Source organism: Notamacropus eugenii, chromosome 2 (assembly GCF_028372415.1).
Source record: "Notamacropus eugenii isolate mMacEug1 chromosome 2, mMacEug1.pri_v2, whole genome shotgun sequence".
Lineage (NCBI taxonomy): Eukaryota > Metazoa > Chordata > Mammalia > Diprotodontia > Macropodidae > Notamacropus > Notamacropus eugenii.
This window is the reverse complement of record NC_092873.1, coordinates 48,553,896-48,569,635: the sequence shown is the minus strand read 5'-3', so window position 1 is coordinate 48,569,635 and position 15,740 is coordinate 48,553,896. Positions and strand designations below refer to the sequence as shown.

The 15,740-nt window shown below is 39.7% G+C and overlaps 1 protein-coding gene across 29 annotated transcripts in view; it reads left to right on the top strand.

Moving 5' to 3' along the window:
- The window catches only part of GTF2I (general transcription factor IIi), a 95,288-nt gene that overhangs the window by 56,044 nt on the left and 23,504 nt on the right, over positions 1-15,740 (top strand). For all 29 annotated transcript variants that reach the window (XM_072640161.1, XM_072640167.1, XM_072640166.1 and 26 more), the window contains 4 exons: positions 9,745-9,843; positions 11,453-11,518; positions 13,564-13,747; positions 14,938-14,996. In XM_072640161.1, coding sequence (XP_072496262.1) covers positions 9,745-9,843; positions 11,453-11,518; positions 13,564-13,747; positions 14,938-14,996 — 408 coding nt within the window. The remainder of the gene's footprint in view (positions 1-9,744; positions 9,844-11,452; positions 11,519-13,563; positions 13,748-14,937; positions 14,997-15,740) is intronic.

The following is a 15,740-nucleotide window of genomic DNA, read 5'->3' as shown; positions in this document are numbered from 1 at the left end:
TTGGCAGGTGATGGACACAAAGTGGGCGCTGTCAGAGCTGGGGTACAGTCTGTGCTTGCCCTAGACTAGATTAAAGTGCATGAGTTTGAAGTGATCAGTGAGTCGCTTTATGTCTCCAAAAGACGTTGTCTCCCTCAGTGTCTTCCTTTCCCCCCTCATACCCACCGTTGTTGATCTCAAGAGTTCCCTGTTCAGCTTTGTTTTTGCATGGTTCTAACGTTCAGTGAGCCTGGGCTTGATTTAGACAGATTAGAGGAGACCAGTCTGAAGGAAAAGATTTACCTAGACATCATTAAAAACAGTCTTTTGACTTTGGAACTGATCCAGGTAGGGAGTCTCCCTGCTTTTTAACAAGTAGCTAAGAAAATTTTCTGATGAACAGATTATGTTTAAAAAAGTGCCATTAGAGGAGCTTAGACATAGTCATGTCCTTTATGGCACAGTGACAGGTTCTCTTTCTCCCCTCCACATCAGTATTAGGGAGGTTAGCAAGATAGAGTGGAGTCTCTCCTTGGGGTCAGCTCTGATCCAACCTTATCCTCTTGCCACACCTAAGACTGTAAGTGATCTGTGTTAGTAGAGAGAAAGGAGTTCAGTACACCAAAGGAATCAGATCTCTATTCACACACATACACTCCCCCCCAAAATAAAAGATGGTTATCTTTTTGGTTCATAATTTATAAGAAAATTTTAAAACATTAGTAAGGTTGCAGTTATTGACAGATGGCTTGTAGTTAAGAGCAAGTTTTTAAAATTGTCCTCCCTGGGGCAGCTAGGTGGTGAGGTGAATTGAACACCTGCCCTGGAGTTGAGAGGGCCTGAGTTCAAACCTGGCCTCAGACACTTGTAGCAGTGTGACCCTAGGCAAGTCACTTAACTTCGATTGCCTCCCCCCCCCCCCCCCAAAAAATTGTCATTCCTCTTTTAATCTGTTTGATGTGTCACCATGTCCAAGATGTTCATCACATGGAGATCAGCCAACTGATGGGAGGTGAGCCTCCCAGCTATTATTTGGGTTGGTCATTGACAACAGGTCTCTTTACTAGAATCCTCACCTTACAGAGTGTGTTCAATTAACATAGATAGCCCTCCAGAACTCTGAGAGCAGGGACTGGAGAGAAGAGTCAAGAACTTTTAGAAAATGAGGGCTTGAGAAAGGACCCTGTGTACATCCCTGAGGGTGGGGTGGGACAGAGTAGAAGAGAGACCCAGGGGAAACCGACAATGCACCGAGATGGTAACCCAGAGGCCAAGCACACACTTCAATCTGTGTCAGTCATGGCAAGTCCACTCTTGGGCAGGGCGGGGGGAGGTTCCCAGACGGCATGCTAAAAGACCCTCAACTCTGGAAACTTGCTGCCTTGGGGAAACAGTCGCTTACCTCTTTTACTGTTCTAATAGTGTCAAAAATTTTAAATGATGACCAAGGGAACCTGTTGCTAGGTTTTTAAAGATAAAGAGTGTGCCAGAAATGGCTGAAATATTCCCAGGAATAGCACATACTTTCACTTACTCTAGCTTAAACTCCACAAACAGACTCAGTATTTCTTTAAAAAAAAATAGAAAAGACATCTCACTTACATACTCTCCTTTTCATTTCTGACTGATCTTTTAAAAAAGGGAGTGAATAATGAAGGTGTTTGAGCATTTTGTTTAACGATCCAAGGCCTCAGTAAGCCTCCCAGGCTTAATGGTGATGAAGGCACAACATCATTGGTCTAGTCCTTTCATTGTGTATAGACTGAATTGAGAGAAGGCAGACAGGTCGAGGAGGTAACTATGGGGTAAGAGAGGACAGTATGCCAGCTGGCTTTTTGGGATGCCATCCAGTCCACAGAAGAGCTGCAAACTCTTATTTGGAGGAAGAATGAGGTCTTCCAGAAAGGAATTTGTTCCTTAGGTTAATTTAATCTTTTCAGTGCTTTTAGAACTTGTTGAAACATTACCCAGTTACTTGTACATACTTGTGTTTATGTGTATTCAGATCTAAGATTAATTACCTGATTATTTGCAAGTTATTAGATTGTGGCAGTGTTTATCATTTTTGTTCTTAACACCAACCTTAAGTAGTTGGTTGTTTTGTTTTTTCAATTGATGGCTGCCATCTTCCTGGACTTCCCAGCAATTATACTGATATTCTATAACATGCCTAAGAAATAAAAATGTGTTTGTGATTACTCCTATTTCCAAGTCTACATATTGTGTTTTAAAAGACAAAAGCAAAAGCTAGTCCCATTCACATGCTTAAAGATATAAACTTAGATTCAGTCTGTATATGTGGGTGTACCTATGTACATATTGTCTATGTTATATAGTATGACCAATGTCATGAGTTGAGTTTTCTGTTATTTCATGTAATTAGCTCAATTAATGGCCACCCAGAGCTGATTGTCTCTACATACTGGTGTGTGTGTGTGTGTGTGTGTGTGTGTGTGTGTGTGTGTGTGTGTGTGTGTGTGTGTGTATGTGTGTGTATGTACGTATGTACGTGCACCTGAGGTTGCCACACTACCCACCACCTGATGTGATTTTCAGCATCTGTGTTTATTGTTGTTGGGCCTTTCCCTACAAGGGCCAGGAGTTCTTCAGTAGTTCAGAAGAGCTTGGATTTCATCCATTAAGGCACAACTTCATAGCTGCTGATCACAACCAGCCCTTTATGATTTGCTTTGGCCTGGTGGCTGACTTAGATCATGGACTCCTCTGAACATAGCCAGGCTGGTCCTTTCAGGACAGGCTGTCCATCACTAGAGGACTCTTCCTCAGACTGACCTGCTAGAGCTAGCTATCTCTTGGATTAGCTAGTCTAATCAACTAAGTCTAAACAACTCATGTTGTTTATTCGTTCTAACGTCCGGATAGCACTAGTTTGATCAAAGTGACAGGTCAGAATTTAGCTGATCTTTGAAAATGACCTGTTCCAAAGGTTGGCCAAGTGCCAGCCCTTGTGTTGGCAGTAGCTAGCCAAACCAAATTGCTGACTTCAGCAGAATAGTTCTGGATACTTACCAACAAATACAACTGATGTCAGCATGAGACATGGTTCAGACAACAGCCATTCCAGCTCCATACATGGAATATTTGATTTTTAAAAACTTAGAATGCTCTAAATCCTGTTATATTTAAGAAACAAATCCTAGTCTAGTAGCTTATTAATTACTTAGGAGAACTTATTATTTTTTTAATAATATTTTTTAAAACTTGAGGGACTTTATCAGATACATTTAACAGTGATAACAACAATATACCATCCTTTGTATACAAAGCCACTGTCAGTGAAGTGTGTCCTTTGATTTATTTTTTCATTAAATGGAACAGGGATGTGCTGATGTCTTGACTTACCTTCCCGGTGATCTTTGACACCCATTCCTGCAATGATTGACCAGCCTTTCTAGAGTGTATTTGCCTAAGAATAGAAAAAAAGTGACTACATACTTCAGAACCACCTTGTGATAGTTTTGTCAGAGCTGTGCAGTCATTCTCAAGGACATGCTTTCTCGGGTTAGCCAGAAAGAAGCCCCTGATTTGGTTAAAACTTGAATTATGTCACACTCATGGAGCTAGTGACAATTGGAGTCCCAGTATCCCTATTCTGAGTAGAGGTACTGTGTAAAAACTGACTGTGTCTGGGGCTAGTTTCCATCCATCTTCCTTCAGCTACATGAGGTGGGATAAGCAAACAGGATGCATGTGATAGGTTTTGCTGTGTTTATGATATGGTGCCCTCATCCTGGAAGGCTTTGTGGTGGCTCATAGTTAGGATGGATGTAATTGTGCTGTTAGTTGTTGAGAATTCTGTGTTTGTCGTTTCTACAGCTGCTGAACAATCAAGGAAAGACGCAGCCAGCTGGTTTTTTTAAAATGGGAATTTCTGAGGATTTCAGACTTTGAGAGCAATTACAGTGGAAAAAATCTTCCATTTATTTGAAAGATGCAGGAAAAGTATGAATGAACAAGTTGATATTGACTGAATTTGTAATGAGTACAATGTCAAGTATATTTCACTACCATATGTTACATTTTGCATTACATTTTAATTATAACTTGGTGTTCCTGTGCCACACATAGTATTGGGATCTTGAAGAATTTTCTTATGTTAAATATGAATAGCATGATGGGAAAGAAGAAGCTTCTCTTGTTCTACCAATGTGAATGTACCATGACCAGAAGGTTCATTATGTAGAGAAATAGTCTCAAAGGCAGAACAGATGTATTAGCCTGGAATCACCCTCCAGGTTCTTTCCTGACTGTGATCCAATTACAGATTTATTTGAGTGATCATGAAATTAGGGAAGTTGTTTCTTTGGACAATTTTAATTCTGACCCTCCATCCCCTCCTTTTTCTACCTTTTTTCTTCAGGAAAGTAAATTGGAACTAAGGATGTTCAGTCAGTGTCAGTGGAGACAGTTCCATACGAACTTTTGGCCCCAACTCATGCCTGGTAGCTCTGTGCTCCTGTCTTAAATTATGAAAACAACTCACTGACACTTGAAGTCAGCAATCACTCATCCCCTCCCACATGTGGTGAAATAGAATTGGATAAGAAGGCTGGAGATCCAGGTTAATTCCCAGGACTGTCATTAATTTAGCTACTATAATCACAACTCCTCTCTTGGGCAGCCTCAGTTTGATACTCTCTGTAATGGGTGACTTAGACTTAGGACAGATTTTTTTGGTCACTTTCATCTCCAAATTTCTGTGACATTATGAAGGGCTTTCTAGGAAGCTCTGATGAAAGAGAGCTGAGAAATAAGATTCAAGAAGCATTTTGCCTCTAAATGACAGTTATCAGCTTTTGGGGGGCCTGAGAATGTGAAGGTTTTAATTACTGTTCACAAAAAATCAGAAAATTAAAAGTGTACTAGAAATACCAGAAGGGTCTGTTCTAATCTGTCTCTTAACATTCATCTGTCAGACCTTTGAACTGTGAATATAAACAAATATCATCAAATGCATGGCTGAAAAATTGGAGTTTAGACAAATTGAACCATATTTTAATTTTGCTTGTCTGCCTCAAAATAACAAAATCATGTCGAGGAATACTTTGAAGTGACTGAACTCTTGGTTTTCATTCCTCAAGAGTTGGTGACAGTTCATTTTTGGCTTGGAAGAATTTGTGGCAATCTGCAGTGTTTTTTGTCATTTCAATACAGGCTGTTCCCAGAACTGAGATACCACAGATTTCATAAAAAATCTGAATTTGATTATTTCAAGGGTCAGACCTTTGGAAATTTATAAGAGAAACCATCAACTTCTGGCCTTTTCTGAAAGAGTTGTGAGATTACCTAAGTACTCCAAATTGTGAGAGTGCACCATCTTAATAAACTCCTGGTCCATGAACAATTCCTGCTTTGAAGTGCTGATAAGCATTCTGAGGGAAACCTTGGGATTGTGACTGGCAGTGCACCAGGGGAGTTGTGGCCTTTCAAATTTTAATATGGACAACTGGCCCTTAACACTAATACTTACAGATCAAATGATAAACCAAACTACTAATAAATTGATCTTTAATTGGACAGTGTAATTTGAGGAGCAGTGTTTAGTGACTCTAAAGAGAGCTATCCAGGGAGTAAGGAAGACCTGGATTCAGTGCCCGGTTCTGACACATGCTCACTTTTGGACCGAGGGCCAGTCATTCCAGCTCTCATTGCCAGAGCTAAGTGTCCAAGATGATCATTATGCATGAGTTGCCTATCCATACAAGAGTTGTATAATCAGCATTCAAGGATTTATTAAGCAGCTATTATGTACTTGGCCTACTGCTAAGCACTTAGAAATACAAAGAAAGGTAAAAACCAATTCAGCTCTCCAAGTGCTCCCAGTCTAATGGGAGAGGCACTATGCCAACAACTGTGTGTGCAAAGAAGATGTAAGCGAGGAAATTTAAGGTTATCAACTCAGAAAAGGAGCTAGCATTAAAGGAGATTGGGAAATGCTTTCATTTTTATTGGATCTGTAAAAGCAAGCACCCTGACATACACAGGGGGACCTTCCGTACAGGTTTTTAGATCTGCTTTTCAAAAAGGAAAGCAACTCTTGAGGGGTCAACAGTCACTTTAATCAAGCACATAGATCATTCACTTAGTTCAGGGGAAAAAGTCAGTACCCTGAACTTCAGAGAAATGAAGATCAACAGACAGGGCTTCCTGCTGCCTGACCATAAGCAGTACATCACAGATCAGCAGAGATCCAACTGTCTGACCATACATACATAGTTACCAGAGAAGGAGAAGCACCAACATCAGGGTTTTCAAAAGGTGGGGAGAAGGGCTGGCTCCTTACAGCTACCCAGAATCTCTTCTGGCCAAACAAACACTTGCAGTGAGTAAGCCCCAAAACAAAACCTCACCTCAGAATATATGTTTACATACACTTTTCAGAGCCAAAGGACCTCACAACCCTTGGGAACCAGTGCCTCATTAACAAAAGGTGTGGGCCTTCCTGCAAATCTCCTGTCATCAAACTCCCATTAATGGGCAGGCCCATTAATGAGTGGGGGAGATTTTTTAATTTCATTAGCATTATGGGGTCTTAAAGGAAGCTAGGAAGACCAAGAGAAAGAATTCCAGGTACTGGATAAAATGCTCACAGGCTTTAAACACCCATCAGAGGATTTTTATACTTGATCTTGGAAGCAAATAATGACCTACTGGAATTTATTTGGGAATGGGGGTGAGAATGCATCATCAGAACTGCTTTAGAAGATCAGTTTACCAGGGGGATGGAGGTTGGATTGGAGTTGGGAAGAAACTGGAGCCAGCGATTCCATTCCATGCTCAGGCAGCAGTTCAGGTGTGAGGTGATAAAGACCTGTGCCAGGCTGGCAGCAACATCAGAAGATGAGAAAATGTACAGGAGACATGTTCTGATGGTAAACTCAACAGACTTTGGCAACAGATTGGGGGAGAGGGGAGTGTGGTTGAGGTGAGAGAGAATAACATCTAGGTTGTGAGTTTTGGTAACTGGGAAGGATGATGGCACTCTTGGCAACAACTGGAAAGTTCAGAAGTGGAGAGAAAGATAATGTTCAGTTTTGGACTTGTTGAGTTAAAGATATCTCTAGGACTTGTGATTCAGTAGACATTTGGAGATGTGAGATGTGATTAGGAAAGGGGTTAGGGCTGGCTAAGTAGATTGAGCGTCATCAGCATTGAATTCATGCAAGCTGCTGAGATCACCCAGAGAAACCATAGAGAGGGAGCAGAGCAGAGAGGTGAGGCTAGAGCCTTTGGGCACTCCCAGGGTTGGTGGGTGGGAGATGTTTCCCAGCCCCTAAACACCCAAAACATCATTGGGCATTTCATCATCACATTCCTTTAGGTTTTCTTCCCACTGTGCGACATGTGAACTTTGGGTCTCTTGTCCTTTCTAAGAAAACATGATGCCACCAACCATGTCTGTTACTATTGTTATTACACAGTCTTAGTCCATCCCTGATATTTGTTTTAGATCAGTGCATTCAGGGTATCTGTCTACTTGAGCTCCTATTCTTCTCGAGGGAATTTTAAATGAGATAAAATATGTCACTGTGGGGTAAATGGTGGACAGCTGTAGGTAGAAAGTGCTTGTTCCCATGCCTTGCATTTTTTTCTTTCTTTGCGCAGTGGCCAACATACAGTTTCCTGTTCAAAAGAGTTGAAAGGAGCCCAGGAATGCTCTTCCTTTTCCCCTTCTTCATGCACCTATTTCTTGATCTCAAATTGAAGCTATTTTAAACCTGAATGGAGAATTGTGTGGCAATCTCAGGCTGTCCTGCAGCTGTCATTTCATTGTCCTTCTGTCCTTTGTGTTTCTTGGAGTTGCCATTTTCTAAATTCTGAACTTGTAGTTGGCCATTTATGTCTTAGTTACCTCCAGGCCCCATTTCCCATCCTTACCAAGTCCCATTCTTTCCAAGTTATTTTAAACTTATAAAAATTTAAGTTATTGCCATTAAATTATAAACCTTTTAGTAACGTTAGAAGTGGAAGGAATTTTAGATTAGGAAAGACCCTTTTAAATATTGAGATGAACTTTGATTTTAAATTTTGCCTCATTTATTTTTGAGGAATATTTGTCCCAGTGAAGATATCTGTCTAGTTTATGAATACTGTTAACTTTCCTTTTACCCCTTTCCCATTTATAAAAAATACTTCTGTTCACCTGAAATTGCTGTGGGGCAAGGGAGTCTTATAGAGTAAATGTGACTCTAAAGAACATTTGCGATCCCGAAGTGTGGGAGCTCACTCTTGCCTTTCTCTTAGTAGTTGTCTGAGCCTTAGCGGGGCAGGAGAGGGAGGGTGCTGAGGGCAGGGAGGCTCCGAAGGGTTTGGGGTGTACCAGAGGAAGAGAAAAGGTGAGGCCTGGGGAGGGCAGCCCTTCTCCCATGCTACTGTGAAAAATTACCAGGACTGTCAAATTGCAGTCATTTCTTTTGGAAAGTTGCTTCTCAGAATCTCTTTCTGTGACTTGCAGCTTGGAAGCATTTTCTCACTAAGAAACCCGATGGCCTGCCTTGGTGTATTTGAATGGTTGTCATGTGACCATGAGATTAGACTTAGTGGAGGGCATGAATCAGACGTTGGTGGGGCTCTTTAGGCTTGAGTAAGGGAAAGAGCTCTCCAAAAAAATGAATGTGCTGCCTTTAGAGATAGGAATTGCCTTCCCCGTTCCTGAAGGTCCCAGTTGGAGCCTGCTTAGATTGCTTTGTCCTAGTATTGGTGGAGCAAGGTTCCCAGCGAGGGCCTTTTTACCTCTAAGAAGGATATACATGTGTTATGTTTAGTCCATATTCAGTACTTCTTTTGTGACTTCTAAGTCATTCTTTGTCAATTAAATACCATTTCTGTGTAGTTAACAAATTTGGTTCTACTTGTCTCGAAAAGTTAGATTTGGTTTTGTAGTCATGTTTTATGTATAAGCACACAGAACTATCATGCCTGTTATCCAAAAGTGCTTCAGTCATAAAGCTCCGTGGGTTTTCCTGGGTACTTGGCCTCTCCCCACCCCTCAAAAACTTTGGGGCTTTTTTGAGGTAAGGGAACAATAGAGCATAGGGATCCCTGAGACCTGAGAGAGGCCCACGCTTGGGACTCAGAAAGTTGTGAGCTCTATCTCCATGGAAGGCTGCGAACTGGAGCCCTGTAATTTAGAAGGCTTAGCTCCATCTCCTTAAACGTGAAAGTGAAGGAGTTTTTGACCTAGTAGGAAAACATTTGTGGTTTTTATTTTTAAAATGAGAATAAGCGATAGTGAAATAGTAAAATAAGTACTGATATACCCTAGGTAACGTTTCCCTGCTGTGCAAAAGTTAAGAGACTTGGTCATTCTCCCAGAAGGTTTCTTTTCTGGTCTGTCTGCCTCTTTTCATAACATTCATCTGTTCAGCGAACAGTAACATAACACCCAATAACAGTACATTAGAACTCCATTTGGTGACAAGAAGATACTGATGTCACCTCTAGTTGCCCATTCTTGTATCATCCCTTGTTTGGATTACACTTTAGGGAGCTTGCTGTCAGGAAGCTAGATTTGACCCTTTGAAGTTCACAATCCTGACCCAGGAAAATTGGAGACTGTGGGAGCTTTGAAGTTGTGAATTTGGAAAAATAGAAACGCTTAAAACTGCATTTGAAATAATGTAATAAAGTAGCATGTTTTCTCATGGATTGACAGTTTTTAAATTGTGGACCCCTTTTTTATGATCCTTGGGTTTCTGAATTTCTGGACGCTTCCAGCAATGACTACTCCCTTTTCCTTTTAAGATGATGACTATTCGCCACCCAGCAAGAAACCAAAGAACATTGAGCCAGTCAATGAGGCCGCCAATGCTGGAAAAAGAAAAGTGAGGGAGTTCAATTTTGGTGAGTTTTGTATTAGGACAGTTATGTGATTTTTTTCCTTTTAATTTGTTGTCCTTTGTTTGGGCAGTGGAAAAAAGTGGGTTGAGCACGTGTAGAACGCTCTGAACCACACATTCGAGTTTATTGCAGAATAGTCTTTGGAAAACCAGCTCCAGCATTCCCTCACATCAAAGGCATGAGAATGTCCTCATCTGTTGGAGCACACTTTAGGCTTATGAAAGCTGTGTTTTTCCTTCAGAAGCATTTGGGGACCCTTAAAGGGCAAAGTAGAAATGAGTGTAGACATTGACACATGTGACCTAGGGAGAGGGAGTAAGGGCGAAGGCCAAGGTCACTCCTGCTCCAGTGGCAGTGATGGCAATTTGAGCTGGCTCCTTCTCGTGGGTCACTGAGGGACACTGGAAAAGCCTGAAAGGGATGGACCAACCTGCCCATGCGGGTCACACCCAGTGACTTGAGTCACACAGAGTAAGTTGTCTGCTGGGCACCCGTGTGTGCCAGTGCTACAATTAGTAAATTGAACAGGATTGACAGCTCTCTCTGGGAAGTAGCACCATCTCCTTTGGGATTAGAACTGGTAGTGTGGCCTTGAGCTATTTTGTTTTACAAGAATACTTTGGCTTTTTTCAGTTGTATGCAGTTTTAAATTACCCCTAGTCCATTTGAATAGTAATCTCTGGATTTAGGGCAGCTTGCATACATACACCAAAAGTGGTAGCCAGTGCATAAATCTTTGAAATGGAATATTTTTAGAAGAGATTCACCAGGAACTGTAGCAAACTCAATATTCTTCTTGAGCCTGAATCTACTTTTCTTAAAAGATGCATTTTTCATACAAGTAGTAAGAGTTTTTCATGTTAGTTCTTTATGATTATCAATCTTAAGTCTTCTTGAGGTTTATTGCCCCAGATTACTTGAATTTGCGTGAAAGGCATTATGGAGTTGTGAAAATTCAGCTATTCCCAAGCCCGTTTGTCATTTCTAGATACCAAATGCTTTGCTTCTTGATAAATGACACCCCTGTTAAGTGACTGAAGGGAAACTATTTGTGTACTTAGCATATCATGTTTTTGTGGTTTTTAAAATGTTTTGGCATTTTCACAAATTTTGAAAGAATTTTTTAAAATATTTCACCACTTATTCTTACTGGAAATTATGTATTAAGCCACATCATTTTTCATATTTTAAAGTACATTAACATGGGAAGAAAGACATAGTTTAAAATAACAAAGAAAACTGACCTGGGAGTTAGGAAATTAGGATCTAACCCTACTGGCCCCATGTAACTGGACTTTTGAAACTTTGTACAGATGCCATAGTCCTTTCTGCCTATATTTTTCAGCTCCACTGAGGAGTTGGACTGATTTAGAATAGGAAAGTATGAGAAAGTACTGTAGAAATCCTCAGTGTTAGGATGTATCATTTTAATCACATTCACCTTGTTAGATGACTGCTTCAGGACTAGCCCATGTCTCTGGGCTCCCTTCTACATCTGAGGAAAAGGATCATGCATCTTAATCTACTAGACTTGCTTAGAGTATCCTACCCTACTAGACTTGATTAAGGGTTCATTCTTTCGTGTTCTGATGTAGCATTTCTCCATTTTCAGAGAAATGGAATGCTCGAATTACTGATCTACGAAAACAGGTTGAAGAATTGTTTGAAAGAAAATACGGTATGTTTAAGCCATACAGAATGATATTTTTACATAAACCACCTTGCTATTTCCCCTTCCCCCCAAATCCTTTTTCCTTTTACCTTGTGCTGGGACCACCTCACTAGGGACTAAAATCTGAGAATCCTGGTGAAATGGGTCTTTCTTACATTTAGGAATCACTGGCCAGCACGTTTCCTTAGTAAGTTACTTGGGCTGCTTCCTATATGGAGAAGAGACTGGGAAAGAAGAAGGAAGTTCATTGGACAGGCTTTATTTTAAGGAAGAAAAGATGCAAATGTCTTACTGGTTTTGCTTACTGTGCCAGAAAGAAGCAATTCCTGTCTTCCCACCTAAGAAACAGTTTGGCTGTAGCGAGGATTTACAGTATTGCCCATTGGAAAGTTTCCACAGCCAGTCTTCTTTGTTTCAGCTTTAGTCAGAGAAATGTTTTCTTTGGCATTTGACTGTTGACAATCAACATTATTTAAGAGTATAAAATACATTAATAGATTACTTTCAGTATGAGAATCTACTGCTACATTTGAATAACCAAGTATGTTTCCTTTAAAAGGAATACTTGTGACTCAAAAGGAAATATAATCTATTAGTACTTGAATATCTGAAATGAAATTCTGAGCTAATGAACTAAGTCATTTCGTTTTTTTAAAATGTTTTGGTTTTTTGCTTAATCAGTATTTTATTTAAATAAATTTTTTCAACAATACTTAATCCTTAACCTTTTGAAAACTTTAACGTTCCATCATCTTTATGGAAAATAGTTTTCAAAGTCTCCATAATTTCTGAAGTTTCAAGTACCACTCTTGTCCTTGTTGAGGGCACTGAAAATCAAAACTTATGACTTGCCTTCATATATAAGTTTTATGAAAAGCAGAAAAAAAGTAACTCATTTGCTATTTTGTTTCATTTCCCTTTTCAAATCCTATCTATATAAACTCAAACTTAAATTGAACTGAATTATGATAAAAATTTAAATCTGTTCTTTGCTTGGTAAAACAAGACAATTTAAAATATTTTAAGTGATTTTTTTTAATTAACAAAGTTGTCCCTAGTATATATTATAAGCTTAAGGTTATTTTTTAAATATCCTTATATTGGAGAGTTTTGTAGCATTTTTCTTCAGATATGAAAATAACCGGTAAAGGATAACTACTGTTATTCTAAATCTAAATTGGCAATTGAGATGTTGGATTCTACTCTGACATTTTGAATACTGTTAACATCTTGATGAGTAAATGTTACCATCAAGATATCTCTTTTTGAAATAAATGAATTCTGTGAGTGGTAGCAGTATCTGATAAAACTGCAGGAGAGTTGATATAAGACTGAGGAAGAGGATGAGCTGGCACTTGAGCCAGAAGGCTCTTGGCATTGTAGAAATTTAAAGGAGAGTCTGGTGTGATGACAGTCAGAAATGGTTGCCCTCCTGGAAAGAGCATAACATGTGCATATTGGGAAACACGTGCAGGGGTTTTTTGCATAATAAAGATTATTTTCCAATTGCTTGTTTCAAGGGAAAACAAATTATGGACATTTTCATGAACTCTGAATGTTAAATGTAGGACCTGCAGTATTTAGTGGTGGGTAAAAATAAGATTATCAAGTGAATCTTTGACATTTTCTAATAAAATATGAACCCTTGCCTGAATTCTGTGTTTCCCAGTTGCTACAGGATGTTCACTATTGCTTTTGTCCCACTAAGCTTTTTGTAAGTCTGAATGCTTGTACTTACACATTGGTCTCAAGTATTGGTGTTTTGAATATACAAGCTGATTCACTGTTTTGGTCTATGTTCTTTAAAAACTAAAGGTTACGTGGTACCTAGGTTTCAGCAGAAAACTTGGGCTTTTTCTGTTTGACCCTAGACCGAACACCAGTTATTTTTGCATAAAAGCCACTAAAAGGAATTATTTGACCCTTAAGTCGGCTCAGCTTCCTTATATTCCCCAACAGTGCTTGATTGCCAAAAGACTTGCCTCTTCCTTTAATGACTATAAACAGCTATATGTTTATACATTCTGACCTGAGACTCTTTTTCTTTAAAGCTCAAGCTATAAAAGCCAAAGGCCCGGTGGCCATCCCTTACCCCCTCTTCCAGTCTCATGTTGAGGACCTGTATGTGGAAGGACTGCCTGAAGGGATTCCTTTCCGAAGGCCATCTACCTATGGAATTCCTCGTCTTGAGAGGATATTGCTTGCAAAAGAGAGGATTCGGTTTGTGATTAAGAAGTAAGGATTGTCTGGAATTACATATTTCTTTTAATCAGTGACATATATTATGTAGTTCACTGTAAAAATCATTGCTGAAAAAAATTGGATCTGTATTTTGTGTTATGGTAGAAAGACTCCTCTATTTGGATTCAGATTGACCTGGGTTCAGATCTTGACCCTTTTGCCTATTAAGTGCTTTCTCCTCAGTTTAACTTATTTGTCAAGTAGACCTAAAACTATTTGTAGAATCCACCTCATTGAGTTGTCACTAGAACCTGATGTTAATGCATATAAAGTGCTTTCTTAGTCAAGCCATCTTACAGATGTTGACTCTCAGGACAGGAGACATCATTACTAGATGTTCTTTGGGACAACGTTGACCTGCATGATTTCCTTACCCAGAAGGCTAATTTTCCAGGTTAATGATGGAGACATGGCTTTGGGGTTTCTCTTGAATACCCCACTCTCTTTCTTAAACCATTTCAAACCTTGTCTGTTCCTGTTAGTATTTCATGTTTGATTCTCCGCTGTCTTTAAGGTCTGTCAAACTATTTTACTTACCCACCATTAAGAATCATCTCTAATGGAAATGATTAAAGCTTTTTAAGTGATTAAAGAGTTTTATGTAAAATCTCATCTTCAGTTCATACAAGTAAGGTGGCGTACAAGTCTTTATTTAATTCATCCGAAGTCTGAGCCTGAATCGATTGACTTGTTAGCTGTTTTAGGCAACAAATAACTGATTTTGAGTAGTATCTTATGGAAATAAACCAGGCTTAAAATTAGATAGTTAGAATTTGACTCTTTAAAAATACTGCTGAGCATTTGTCTTGATGTCATATGAATGGTATATGTTCCTGACATAATGAGAATGTTGAAATACATGGGTAGGTACAGAGAAGCCAAAAAAACATGCCTTAAATTATGGATACAATGAGACTTTTTAGGTCCTTTCATTGGCATCTCCTTATGCGTTAAAGAAAACCTTGGCTTGTGAAGTTATCTCTGTGACCTTGGACATTTGTGAAATGATGTGACGGATGAGACTAAATAATAGACCGTTTGGATTTATTATTTTGTTCTGCCATCTTGTCCTAAAACTAGGAGTCCAGGTTGTTGTTTCCATTTTGTCTGCTTTGACAGTTGAATACTAATTAATTTTGAGAATTTGGCTTGTTCATTACTTGTTATTTCCTTTCACCTTTCAGACATGAACTTCTCAATTCAACACGAGAAGACTTACAGCTAGAAAAACCAACTTCAGGAGGTCTGAGTTTAATATTTGTTATGCCAAATCACATAGTATTTTTGAGCCTTCTTTTTCACATATTAATGAATAGCCAATACTTTGAATAGTATCCTTGTTTGGGTCTATCTATTTGATGTATTTGCATTACAATAAAGTCTCATATATTGCATTTACACCCAAATTTAGATAAATACTGAGCATTTATTAAACTCTTCCTGTGTGCCATGCCCTGGGCAAAGTGGTAGGGCTTTGAGACAGTCCCTCCTCAAAGTGCTACACATAGAGGGCAAAGCAGCAGGGGTGGGTGGGGTTTAGGAGAGCTGCTGTTATGAGGATGGTGCAGGAAGGAAGGAGAGGGCCTGGCGACCCGAACATGGCGCCTTCAGGCAAAGACCCAGTGTGGATGGCTACCTAAAAACAAAAGAAAGAAACTTAGATTGGGTAACCTGAAGCAGAAGGGAGAGACAAGGAGGGAGCAGAAGGAAAGCCCATGTTGGGTACCTTTATAAGGCTTTCTCTGAGCCTCGAGGAGGAGTCTGGTTGTCACCATGACCAGGGAAGTGGTACCTGGGTGAAGGAGGTGGCCAGAAGCGATGCCTTTGCTGCCTGAGCATCCCCATCTCCACCCTGCCAATACTGTTGTGGGAAACAGCGTTAGTTTTATTATTTTTCCCAAAAGCAGTTGCTGAGCTGTTTAACTAATGAAATTAACCATGTCCATGTTTAAAACTTAGAAACTGAGTCAATCTTGGAAAGGGTCTC